At 44.4% G+C, this 12,822-nt stretch overlaps 1 protein-coding gene across 1 annotated transcript in view; it reads right to left on the reverse strand.

The window, feature by feature from the left end:
• LOC149459184 (serotransferrin-A-like) overlaps nt 1-12,822 on the reverse strand; it is a 70,891-nt gene that overhangs the window by 39,353 nt on the left and 18,716 nt on the right. Inside the window, exon 5 of the mRNA XM_089681551.1 lies at nt 9,381-9,519. Within this exon, the coding sequence (XP_089537677.1) occupies nt 9,381-9,519 (139 nt within the window). The remainder of the gene's footprint in view (nt 1-9,380; nt 9,520-12,822) is intronic.

Consider the following 12,822-nt stretch of genomic DNA (forward strand, 5'->3'; position numbering starts at 1 on the left):
AGTCCAACTTACGTATGTGACAACCACGACTGTGTTATTTAAAGTGGAGCTCCACCCAAAAGGGGAACTTCAGCTTTAATGCTTTGCCCCCAGCTCCCCATTAAGTATTGGCACCTTTGGGGAGTGGGTACCCGAATTTGACAGGTACCCGCTCCCACTTCCGCTGCGATCGCCTAGGCGATCAGAAGTGGAATTTGTCCTCCCCCTCCCTCCCTGTAGTCTTCTGGGACACGTGACAGGTCCTAGAAGACTACGGGACCATTCACAAAGGACAGCGCTTCTCACACATGTGCTGTGGGCACCTGGCTGTGAAGCCTCAAGCTATCACACTTAGGTGCCCACACTAAAGATGCCAGCGCCAGGGAGAGAAGATGGCCGGTGAAACCAGTGGTGGTGAGGACACAGCTGGACCGAGGGACAGGTAAGTGGCTGTTTTTTAAAAGTCAGCAGCTACAGTTTTTGTAGCTGCTGACTTTTATTTTTTATTTTTAAAGCTGGAATTCCACTTTAAGCAGCATTTAAGACAGCCAACAGGGCGTTACAGTCAGCCCTCCTATATCGGGTTCTATCGGCTTAGAGCGGGGGCTGTGAGCTGTAAAATACCCCCACTGCCAGCCTGCCATGCAGTGTAATGGACAGCTCACTAAGCTGCACAACTCCAGAGGTGTATCCACTGCTAGAGAGTGGACTTCTCCTCACCTGGCACCACTCAGTCTTTGCCTTCCCCCACTGCAATATCAAGCAATGGAGAGGACAGAGGGCATCTGCTTTGCCTCTGGGAAGCCATTCACAACAGGGTCACGTGCAAACGAAGCCTTGGCTGTAAAATAATAACATGTACAGTATATTTATTACCTTTTCAGCAGCCTCTTTAAATGTCAGTGCTTTGTTGCTTCACAGCTACTGTAGGTATTCCACATTTTCTAGTGTGTCAAATATATTCTCTCCTGCCTCATGCTGTGGTTCCTCCTGCCAAGCAATAAGTCTTGCAGTGATGTAAGAGTCAGCAGGAGGAACCACTGTGTGTGGCAGTTGGATCAGGTATTAGATGCAGTGACATATGAAGATACAGGCCACATAAATGTAACTATATGTGTTATTCTTTTACAACCTAGTTTTTTTTTTCTGTTTTTGTCAACGGATATGTTTCTGCTTTTGTAAGTATGTAACTAATAGTCTGCAGATATGTTCATGGTTTTTTCCATCCTTAATTACAAAGTATTTTGGGGGTACAAGGGCACTGTAAAATACATTCAGTGTGTACTGTGAGTAGGCTCAGACTCCATTTAACCATGCACTTCCAACCGTGTCGAATATGAGATTCTTCCTAGCCACATCCAATTTTCACTGTGGCACGCTTTGCAAATCACACTTAGTAGCTACTATTTGCTGTGGCAGGTTGTGCTTCACGCACCTTGCCCTGTGGGCCCAGAGTACCAGCCATTTCCAGTGAAACAGCCCTAGCATGTGTTGTCATTTATACAGCCTCACAGTTTGGAGGATGGTAGGGGGTATTTTGGCCCTGTGAAGTAGGCTATAGAAGATCCTATTGTTTCTAATGATGGCCCTGAAGGTAGCCATTGGTGCTGCTGTCAGTGGAAACCCCAATTAGTAGTCCCCTGATCTTTGTGATTATCTCACTTACCCCTGAAACACTGCATTGTTACTGTAATGTAGATGTCAACTTTGACCACAAGGTAACAGTGTTCATCAACTCTGTTCATCACTAGTTCCAATATAGAAGTGCAGAGACCACTGGAACCTGTATGCTGGAAGCAGAACTTTTCCTACAGTTTGCTAATATCAAACTACACAACCTAGGAGCAATTGCAAGGGGTAAAAGTAAAAAGCCCAGGAACACAGGAGAGAGGGAGAGAGACTTTGTCACTATAAGGACGTGTGTGGGAGAGCTGTGTGGAGGCACGTGGGACCAAACCGGGTTGGGCCAGAAAGTCACAAGTGGCATTGGAAAGCCGGGTAACCTGAGGAGGCAGACTGGTGGAGACTTGCTGACTGCTGAATTTGGAGGTCATTATCATCATCATCATCGCAGCCATTTCTTCATAGAACAAAAAGGGACCCCCTCTTCAGTTAGATGCACATCACTATGCCCTGCTTTGCATAAGGACTGGGTGAGAGGGTTCCTAACCCACTTTACGCTACTCTTGTTGCAAGTGTATCCACTGATCAAGCCAGTTCAAGTTAACCACACTGTATAGTACAGGCCTCTGCAAACAATAAAGATTCCTTACCCCACCTACTGATACAGTTTGCCATTCTTACACAATCAGCACATGTGCCATAACCCATCCATTGCTATAGTCTATCATTTACAACCACTTCACTAACCTGTAGCTTATATGACTAAATAAACTCTGCTAACCCCTGCTAGGCAGAACTCTGGATTTACAAGTCCAACTTATCTATTTAAAGGGACACACATCTTATTTGTTTTCCGCAATCCTTTTTCTTCTCTTAAAGTTACTTTTATCTGTAAAATCAACCACCAAAGTTACAAATCAGTATCTTAAAGGGACTTCATCCTTCAGTGAGCACCAATGTAAGGGCCCCAACAAAGCCGGCAGAAGAACCCAACATATAGTTTAGTTGTGGGTGTAATCTTTGGCCAACTTCCTGAAGTTAAACGTAGTCTCTTCTGACTGAGGGGCTACAAATGAGTTAGCCCTGTGTTTGTTACTGATCTTTGCACACTTGGGAAAAATCCCTCAGTCTGAGAGCTATCATTTACATCTTCACTCCTGCAGAAGGGTGTGCCTGTCTTAACCCCTTCGTGCCTAATGGTAAAAAAAATCTTAATGCCTAAGCACAATTTTGCAACTTTGACATGTTAGCAAAACTGTACGTATCATCACAACTACTTTGTACATCCAGATGGATTATACCTTGTTCTATTAGGACAAATTGGGCTTTCAGTTGGTGGTAAATGGTAATGGATACCTCCTGATTTTTTTTATTACCAAAGGAAAACTTGCCCAAAAAAGATTTTCTTAAATTTATCGGTATATTTCTTGCTACTACCATAACCTACCACCAAAAAATAACCCAAAATAATTTATCCTGCTCCTTTGAATGTTAGTTGTTGTTTGTACCTGTAGTACAGCCCAGAAACAACAGTGCACTTTTTATTTAATCCTGCCACTGACTGGCACTGATACTAATTTAAAAAAAAAACTAAAAACTGCACCCTTGACCCTGACCTTTGACCCTGACCTTGACCCAAACACTAACCCTGGCACAGACCTAGATCAAACCTTGATCTAGGTATTTTTGTTTATTTATTTTTACATTTTATTTATTTTATTTTTTTTAACACACACTTTTTTTTTCTCTCTAAAAAGGACAGCGAGAGATACAATGTATCTCTCTTCTCTATTCAGAGAAAGAAAACAAGGGGGGCGGGCTTCACAGCGATGGATTACTGTGATAGCCAATCAGAGGCTATCACAGTGATCATGTGACCCAGAATAGGGACTGGGGCTCTCAGTGACACCCCAGTCTTTGTCTTAAAGACAGGTAGGCAAATTAGTGGCCCCATGGAAAAAAGCCCAGTTCTGTGAGGCCACTAATTTGCACGTGGTCAGCGTCAAGGGGTTAAAGGAGTACTGTACTGTGTTGTATACTACCTCACTTTTTGATAGTTTTGAGTGTCTGTACTCCTTGCCTGCCATACTATTCTTTGATTCTAATACAACTTAATAATTTGTGTGTGTGTATTTTGTGTGTGTGCATTTTTCTTTGTATGATAACCAGTAAACTACCTTGCCAAGGTACTTTGGTGGTGTCAGCAGGGGTGGTGCTCTGACCAGGGCCCAGTGACTAACAGAGAACCTAAATATTCTAGGGACTCTTGGGGGGGGGGGGGGGCAGTGCTACACCCCTCTATACTAAATTTGGGTTGGTGACAGCACGCTTGGGAGTGGATACTATCTTCTGACTGCATACATCTCTCTCTTTCCCAGTGCAGAACTACCAGGGTCGCAAAGGTCACACTTGCGACCAGGCCCTGACGTTCCACCACTGGGGGAGGGGGGGCAGCAGGGTTGCAGGCTGCAGTGCTCTAAGCTGAGAGTCTCTCACACAGCCCAGAGCCAGCACTGACAGTTCCCCCCTTCATCCCTCGCACTGATGGGAAAGGAGGGAGAGAGGGAGTGGATCTACTCCTGCCCCTCTCCTCCTGAAGTTTGAAGCCCAGCAGCCAGTAGATGCATTGTGGAGATGAGAGGTGCAGACTGCCGATGTTCCATCCTGGGTGAGTGAGCTCACCATCCATTCACTGTCTGTGAATGAAGTCTCCACCCTCCCTCCCTTCTCTCTCTCTTGCCTCCCAGTGAGTAAACTAATCTAACTCTGCGGCTTTTGATATTGTTGACCATCCCCTCGTCTTCAAAAAACTCCACTCTCTTGGCCTCCGAGACTCTGCTCTCTCCTGGTTCTCCTCCTATGTATTGCAGCACTCCTTCAGCCTATAACTCTGGCTCCCCCTCTCCACTTCCTCTTTCTGTAGGGGTCCCTTAAGGTTCTGTCCTTGGACCCCTACTCTTCTCCATCTACACCTCCTCCCTTGGTCACTTGATAAACTCCCATGGCTTTAAGTACCATCTCTATGCTGATGACACACAAATCTATCTTTCTACTCCTCACCTCACCCCTTCAGTCTCCTCTTGCATTACTAACCTACTATGTGACTTATCGGCATGGATGTCACTCCACTTCCTCAAACTCAATCTTTCCAAAACTGAGCTCTTCGTATTCCCCACCAGCTCGTGCCCCCTCCCCTGACTTCTCCATCAATATCAATAACACAATCATCATTCCCTCCCCTCATGTCAGGGTGCCAGGTGTAATCCTAGACTCCCATCTATCCTTTCAGCCCCAAATCCAATCACTGTCCAAATCTTGTAGACTTTACCTCCACAACATCTCCAGATTACGACCATTCCTAACCTCGGAAACTACTAAGCAACTTATCCACTCCCTTGTTATCTCTCGCCTTGACTATTGTAACTCCCTCCTCATTAGCTTACCTCATCGCAGGCTATCCCCTCTTCAGTCTATCATGAATGCTGCTGCCAGACTCATCCACCTTACTAACCATTCCGTATCTGCCACCCCTCTCTGCCAGTCCCTCCACTGGCTTCCCATTGCCCAATGGATAAAATTAAAAACATTAACAATAACATATAAAGCCATTTATAACTCTGCCCCAAATTACATCAGCAATCTTGTCTCCAAATATCACCCAAACCGTACTCTCCGCTCCTCACACGACCTCCTTCTCTCTAGCTCCCTTGTCTCCTCCTCCCATGCTCATCTCCGGGACTTCTCCAAAGGTTCCCCCATCCTCTGGAACTCTCTACCCAAATATATCAGACTATCGCCTACTCTGCTCACTTTTAGGCGATCTCTGAAAACCTATCTCTTCAGGGAATCCTCTCCTGTCCTCAGCTAATAATGGAATCTTCGACTCCTTCTATCAGTCCATCCCAAACAACTACTACCTTTTGTATCACTAGCCCCTCCCTCTTAGATTGTAAGCTCCAATGAGCAGGGCCATCCTAACCCTCTTGTATTGAACTGTATTGTTGCTGTATTGTCTCCTGTTATATTGTAAAGCGCTGAGCAAACTGTTGGCGCTATATAAATCCTGTATAATAATAATAATAATAATAATAATTTAAAGGGAAGTCAGATGTAAGAGGTGTTCTACAAACTCTGATGTAAGGGGGGCTTTGGTGAGCAGAGATCCCCTTACATCAGAGTTCCCCTTTACGCCAGAGTACACAGTGTTCCCCCTTACATGAGAGCCCTGTCTTAAATCAAGGTTCCCAGAGCACCCCTTACATTAGGGTTCCCAGAGCACCCCTTACAGAGTTCCCCTTTACATTAAAGTTTACAGAGCTTCCTCTTACAGTGTAAGTGGAAATTCTGCGGACTCTGATCTAAAGGGGGGCTCTGGGAACCCTGATTAAAGGGGAATGCTGGGAACTATGATGCAAGTGTGAAAGTGGGGGCTCTGGTTACCAGAGACCCCCTTATATCAGAGTTTCCATTTACACCAGAGTCTGCAACTTTTCCCCATATGTCAGAGTTTCCTCCGTATATCAGAGTTCTCAGTGTTCCCCCTTAATCAGGGTCACCAGAGTTCTCCCTTACATCTGAATCTACAGTGTAAGGGAACTGTTCAAGGTCAAATGTAAAGGGGAACTTTGTGGATTCATCTGTAAAGGGGAACTCTGGTTCCCCTTTACAGATATATATATATATATATATATATATATATATATATATATATTTGGTTATATATATATCACCAAAACCTGGTTCAACGACCGTGGGATTACTGTGCTTGATTGGCCAGCAAACTCGCCTGACCTGAACCCCATAGAGAATCTATGGGGCATTGCCAAGAGAAAGATGAGAGACATGAGACCGAACAATGCAGAAGAGCTGAAGGCCGCTATTGAAGCATCCTGGTCTTCCATAACACCTCAGCAGTGCCACAGGCTGATAGCTTCCATGCCACGCTGCATTGAGGTAGTAATTGCTGCAAAAGGGGCTCAAACCAAGTACTGAGTACATATGCATGGTTATACTTTTCAGAGGTCTGATATTGTTCTATGTACAATCCTTGTTTTATTGATTGCATGTAATATTCTAATTTTCTGAGATTGTGGATTTGGGGTTTTCATGAGCTGTAAGCCATAATCATCACAATTATGACAAATGACGGCTTGAACTATCTTGCTTTGCATGTAATGAGTCTATCTCATATATTAGTTTCACCTTTTAAGTTGCATTACTGATATAAATGAACTTTTGCACGATATTCTAATTTTTCGAGTTTCACCTGTACATGTATGTCCACTGGTCCTTTAGACAGCCCATTCACTTGAATCGATCCTTAAAGGCCAACTTTTAAAATGTTTTTATTTTTTTTTTAATCTCCCAGCAGGAATAAAAAACAACAGTGCAATACTCACCTCCATCCTGGAGGTGGTTCCCCAAAGTGTCTCTTCTTCACCACAATATGCTTTCAGTCTTTTGGATCGAATAATGTCCAACACTCTCTTTACCAGGCCTCAACCCACAGAAAAATGCACTTACACTATTTTAAGCAATGCACCACAATGCAAATTGCATTCATAAGTCTGACAGTGCCTCTACTCAACAGACAAGACAATAGCTAAGGCACTGGTCAATAACAGTTAAAATATCTTGTTTATCAGGGACCAGTGGTAAGACAGGTAGCTAAGTATTATTTGTGTTTGATTTGTCAAAGTGTCTGTACTAACACATTGGGGTTGATTTACTAAAACTGGAAAGTGCAAAATCTGGTACAGCTCTGCATTGAAACCAATCAGCTGCCAGGTTTTATTGTCAAAGCTTAATTAAATAAGCTAAAGTTAGAAGCTGATTGGCTATAATGCACAGCTGCACCACATTTGGCACTCTCCAGTTTTAGTAAATCAACCTGACAGTTGTGCAGAAAACCATCACTGACATCCTCCATAAGGAGGGAAAGCCTCAAAAGGTAATTGCAAAAGAAGTTGGATGTTCTCAAAGTGCCGTATCAAAGCACATGAATAGAAAGTTATGTGGAAGGCTTCATTTATCAATGTGTTCTAAGTAAAGCTGGTCATAGATGGATTTGATGGGTTCAACAGGGAAATAATACAATTACAAACCAACTTTGACTGCAAAATACAATGTGTACTACCCAAGCCTTGGTCACCAAGACGTCCCTTCCTCCCCAGGAAGTCCAAAGTAAAATAAAATATTCCTCAGCGTCCAATCAAAGCAACGTTCTCAATATGTATCCTCAAGTGACTTCATAATTCTTCAAGATCTTTTATATTCTCAATAAAGTGATATCCTCCTCCTCTTCTTCTTTAACCTTCAATTTTTTTTAATAGAAACTGCACATAGTGCATTACCTATGTAATACACTATAAACCAAACTAAAATACACTCACATAAAAGTGCTCAAAACATGCAAAAACTCTACCAGGTGTCATTCCACATGTGATATCCGTAATTCCTACTCTTACCATCTGGGTATGAATAACTTGCTCAAATGTATTTCCAACTCGTGCGTTCTTGCTTCAAAATTCCTCCTCCTGAGTGATCGCTCCCTCCATAAATTTAAGTTGTATATAGTGTAGTATATTCCACAAATATCATAGCATGCCACACTGTGCTCTTCTGGTTGGTGTCTGCAGTCACTTCCTGACATGTTTTGTCATTCTGACTTTGTCAAAGGATCATGTCAGTCAGAATGACGAAACGTGTCAAAAGGTGATGGCCAACCAGAAGCCATTTTAGATGAGGTCCGGTCTACATTTTTTATGAAACAACGCTGATGTACATCATAACTGTGTAGGCGATTTTTCATCTAATAAATCAGATGGTTTTGAAATATTAAACAATGGTGTCTATTCTGTCTTTTATTCATGCATTGACATTGTGACTGAACAACAAGAGCGAAATTGGTTGGAGAGCAGTTTATCTGTGGAAAGCTGTCTTTTCTCTAAAGTTTGGTAAGGGGCATGGATAGGAAGGTGGCGGATTTCTTTATTTTCTCACTTAATTGGTGGTTTTCGGTTTGATACCATGGGAGCACAGTGTGGCATGCTATGATATCTGTGGAATATACTACACTATATACAATTTAAATTTTTGGAAGGAGAGATCACTCGGGGGAGGAATTTTGAACCAAGAACGCACGAGTTGGAAACACACTTGAACAAGTTATTCATACCTAGTCGGTAATATTAGGAATTACGGATATCACATGTGGAATGACACTTGGTGGAGTTTTTGTATGTTTTGAGCACTTTTATGTGAGTGTATTTTAGTTTGATTTATAGTGTATGACATAGGTAATGTGCGTTTTCTATGAAAAACATTTTGAGGGTTAAAGAAGAAGAGGAGGAGGATATCACTTTATTGAGCATATAAAGAGTCTTGAAAAATTATGAAGTCACTTAAGGATACATATTGAGGACGTTGATTTGATTGGACGCTGAGGAATATTTTATTTTTCAACAGGAAAATTGTCCTGGGGGGGGGGGGATTCCTTTATTCACTTTGTTTGTGGGGATGGAGGAATCATGTATGGTCAGCTTAAAAAACTGTATTGGTACAAAGCAACTCCTCAAGCTAATTGGCTCCATGAGGAATGATATCACTTGGGGTTTTATAACCAAAAATGGTGTTTTTATGGAAAGCCTCAGAGAAGGGTAGTTATAATACTGAGTGAAAAAAGAGAAAATCCAGTGTTCCTGTTGATGACCGTCCACTATTTCATTTAAGTGGAGACCTCTAGGTGAATTAGATAGTAGAGGTTACAGTATACTCACAAGCAGGCTCCAGAATAGCCATAATATGGCTCATTTTCAGATGCTTTGCACTTTTTATCTTGCTTTCCTGCACACTGCTTACACAAGATTGGATCGTTGGCTCCAGGAACACAGGCAGCAGAAACGAATTCTGCAAAGGCTGAAAACAAGAAATATAATTTCAGGCAATAGAATTGTATGTATACATGTCTCAAAGAAATTCAAAATAAATATTTTAAAGATGATCTTTAAATTCACTATTAAAAACCTAATACCCTACTTTGCACAGCAAATAGCCTTAAAAAGAAGGTAATGTACTAAACTTCAGTGAAGAGAGCTCTTCAACCTTTATAAAATTGTGCAGAAGAATTGATCAAACCTGAATTTATCCTTCATATCATTGTGTGTTTGAAACAGATACCTTTAAAGTGCTAAACAAAAATGGCAACACAATTTTACAACTAAGTAAGGGCACATGGAATAACTTCACACAGAACAAACAAAACACATGTTTTTCCCAGCACACTTTATTATTATTATACAGTATTTATATAGCGCCAAAAAGTTTGCTCAGCGCTGTACATTATAGTGGGAGACAGTACATGAGACAATACAGTAACAATACAATACAATACACGAGGGGTTTGAGGGCCCTGCTCCTTGGAGCTTACAATCTAAGAGGGAGGGGATAGTGGTACAGGAGGAAATGGCTGTGGGGGATGGAGTGGTAGGAGGAGTGGAGGAGATCGGCAATTAGGTGAGAGCGGGTAGGCTTCCCTGAAGAGATGGGTTTTCAGGGTACGCCTAAAGGTGAGGAGGATAGGTGACAGTCTGATGGATTGGGGTAGTAAGTTCCAGAGGATGGTGGAAGACCTGGAGAAGTCCTGGAGTCGGGCATGGAAGGAGGAGACCAGGGAGCTAGAGAGTAGGAGGTCTTGTGAGGAGCGAAGAGTACGTGTAGGGTGGTATTTGGATATCAGGTCGGTAAGGTAGTTTGGGGCAGTATTATGAATAGCATTGTATGTCAATGTTAGAAGTTTGAATTTTTTGCGTTGGGCAATCGGAAGCCAGTGGAGGGAATGACAGAGGGGGGTGGCAGATACGGAGTGGTTGGTAAGGTCTGGCCGCAGAGGTCAGGATAGACTGAAGCGGGGATTGTCTGTGAAGAGGTAAGCCGGTGAGGAGGGAGTTGCAGTAGTCGAGTCGTGAGATAATAAGGGAGTGAATGAGTTGTTTAGTAGTGTCTGGGGTTAGGAACGAATGTATTTTGGAGATGTTGCGGAGGTGGAGCCTGCATGAATTTGCCAGCGATTGGACATGGGGCTGGAAGGACAGATTGGAGTCTAGAGTGACACCTAGAACTTTAGCTTGCGGGGTGAGACTGATGATGGCGATATTGGTCGTGATGGAGAGGTTGGGGGGGGGGGAGGGGTGCGGGCTGGGGGGAAAACTAGGAGCTCGGTTTTGGAAAGGTTTAGTTTGAGGAAGTGGAGTGACAACCAATCTGATATGTCGTTCAGCAGGCGGGTGATTCGGGCGGAGACTGAAGGGGTGGGGCGAGGGGTAGAGAGGTTGATTTGCGTGTCGTCGGCGTAGAGCTGGTAGTTGAAGCCATGGGAGTGTATCAGTTGGCCAAGGGAGGAGGTGTAGATGGGGAAGAGAAGGGGCCCAAGTACAGAGCCTTGGGGGACCCCAACAGAGAGGGGGAGGTGACAGCGTTATAGGTAACACTGAAGGAGCGCTGGGATAGATAGGAGGAGAGCCCGGAGAGAGTGGAGTCTCTGAGGCAAAGGGAGTATAGTTTTTTAAGGAGAAGGGGGTGGTCGACTGTGTCGAGGGCCGCAGAGAGGTCAAGGAGTAGGAGCACTGAGTAGTGGCCATTAGCTTTGGCGGTTAGCAGATTGTTGGTGAGTTTGAGTAGGGCGGTTTTGGTGGAGTGTAGGAGATGGAAGCCAGACTGTGGGGGATCAAGGAGGTTGTTGTCATTGAGGTGAGAGCTTAGGCGATTATAGACTAAGTGCTCGAGGAGTTTGGATGAAAATGGCAGCAGGGAGAGGGGTCTAAGGTTGTTCAGGTCGGTGGAGTCCAGGGAGGGTTTTTTGAGTATGGGAGTGATGTGCGCGTGCTTTAGGGGGGAGGGGAATGTACCAGTAGAGAGGGAGAGATTGAAGATGTGAGTGAAGCAGTGGTAGCAAGGTCGAAGGAGTGGAGTGTTGGGGGGGTTTTAGTGTGTGGGATGTTAGGTGAGGTGGGGGTCTGTGCAGTTGCAAGGTCAGAGGAGGGGAGTGTTGAGAGGGTTATCAAGGGAGGGAGGCTAGGTGGGGTGGAAGTCTGAGCATTGGCGATGTTCCTACGAATTGCGCTGATCTTGTTTTGGAAGTGGTTGGCAATCTCGTGGGCGGTGAGTGAGGTACTGGGTGGAGGTGGGGGGGGGGGAGAGAGTAGGGAGTTAAAAGTAGAGAAGAGCCGGCGAGGACTGGAGGAGAGGGTATTGATGAGGGTTATGAAGTAGGCTTGTTTGGCATCGTGGAGGGAGGAAGTGTAGGTGAGGAAGGCAGATTTGTATAGGGTGAATGCTTGTTGGGATCTGGTTTCGCGCCATAGTCACTCCAGCACATGACTGCGTCGTTTAAGATTTTTGGTGTGGTTGTTCTGCCAGGGTTGAAGCGGTCGGGGTCTAATGCTACGTGTTGTTAGGGGTGCTAAGGAGTCTAGGGCGGCTGAGAGGGGGTTGTTACAAGCAGTAGTGGCCAGGTCAGGGCAGGACAGTGGAAGGATACTGTTGTAGAGTCGGTCAGCTGCAGAGTGGAGAGGGGCAGGGTTCAGGTTGCGGAGGTTACGGCTGGTGATGGTTTGACGTTTGGGGGGGAGGTGTTTGAGGATGGGGAGATGGAGAATGTAATGAGGTTGTGGTCAGAGAGAGGGAAAGAGGTGTTTGTGAGGTAGTGGGGGGTGCAGAGATGGGAGAAAACAAGGTCCAGGGTGTTCTCGTCGGAGTGGGTGGAGGACTGTGTACACTGTGTGAGTGCAAAAGAAGAGGTTAGGTGAAGGAGTTGGGAAGTAGCCGGGTTATTGACGTTGATAGGGATATTGAAGTCTCCAAGGATGATGGAGGGTAGCTCTGAGGAGAGGAAGAAAGGTAACCAGGCGGAGAAATCGTCAAAGAAGCGGGATAAGGGTCCAGAAGGCCAGCTAGCCAGAAAAAAAAAGCAATCTAGCAATTTACGTAATAGAGGTTTTAGATCCACAACATTTGCAAATACTGTTTATCTGGAAGCCACCATGCTTCATCAAGGTCCCTCTCTGTAATGTAGACCTAACCAAACCACACAGGAATGGGTTGCCTCCAGGCATAACCTTCCCTAAATTTGCCCATTTCTGTATTTACTCCAATATGGAGACTCTCATAGAGTAGGGTTATAAGGCCTAAACAGAGAGACCTTGATGAGGCAGTGTGGCTTCT

Source organism: Staurois parvus, unplaced genomic scaffold (assembly GCF_062004578.1).
Source record: "Staurois parvus isolate SC_StPar_1 unplaced genomic scaffold, SC_StPar_1.0 ptg000270l, whole genome shotgun sequence".
Lineage (NCBI taxonomy): Eukaryota > Metazoa > Chordata > Amphibia > Anura > Ranidae > Staurois > Staurois parvus.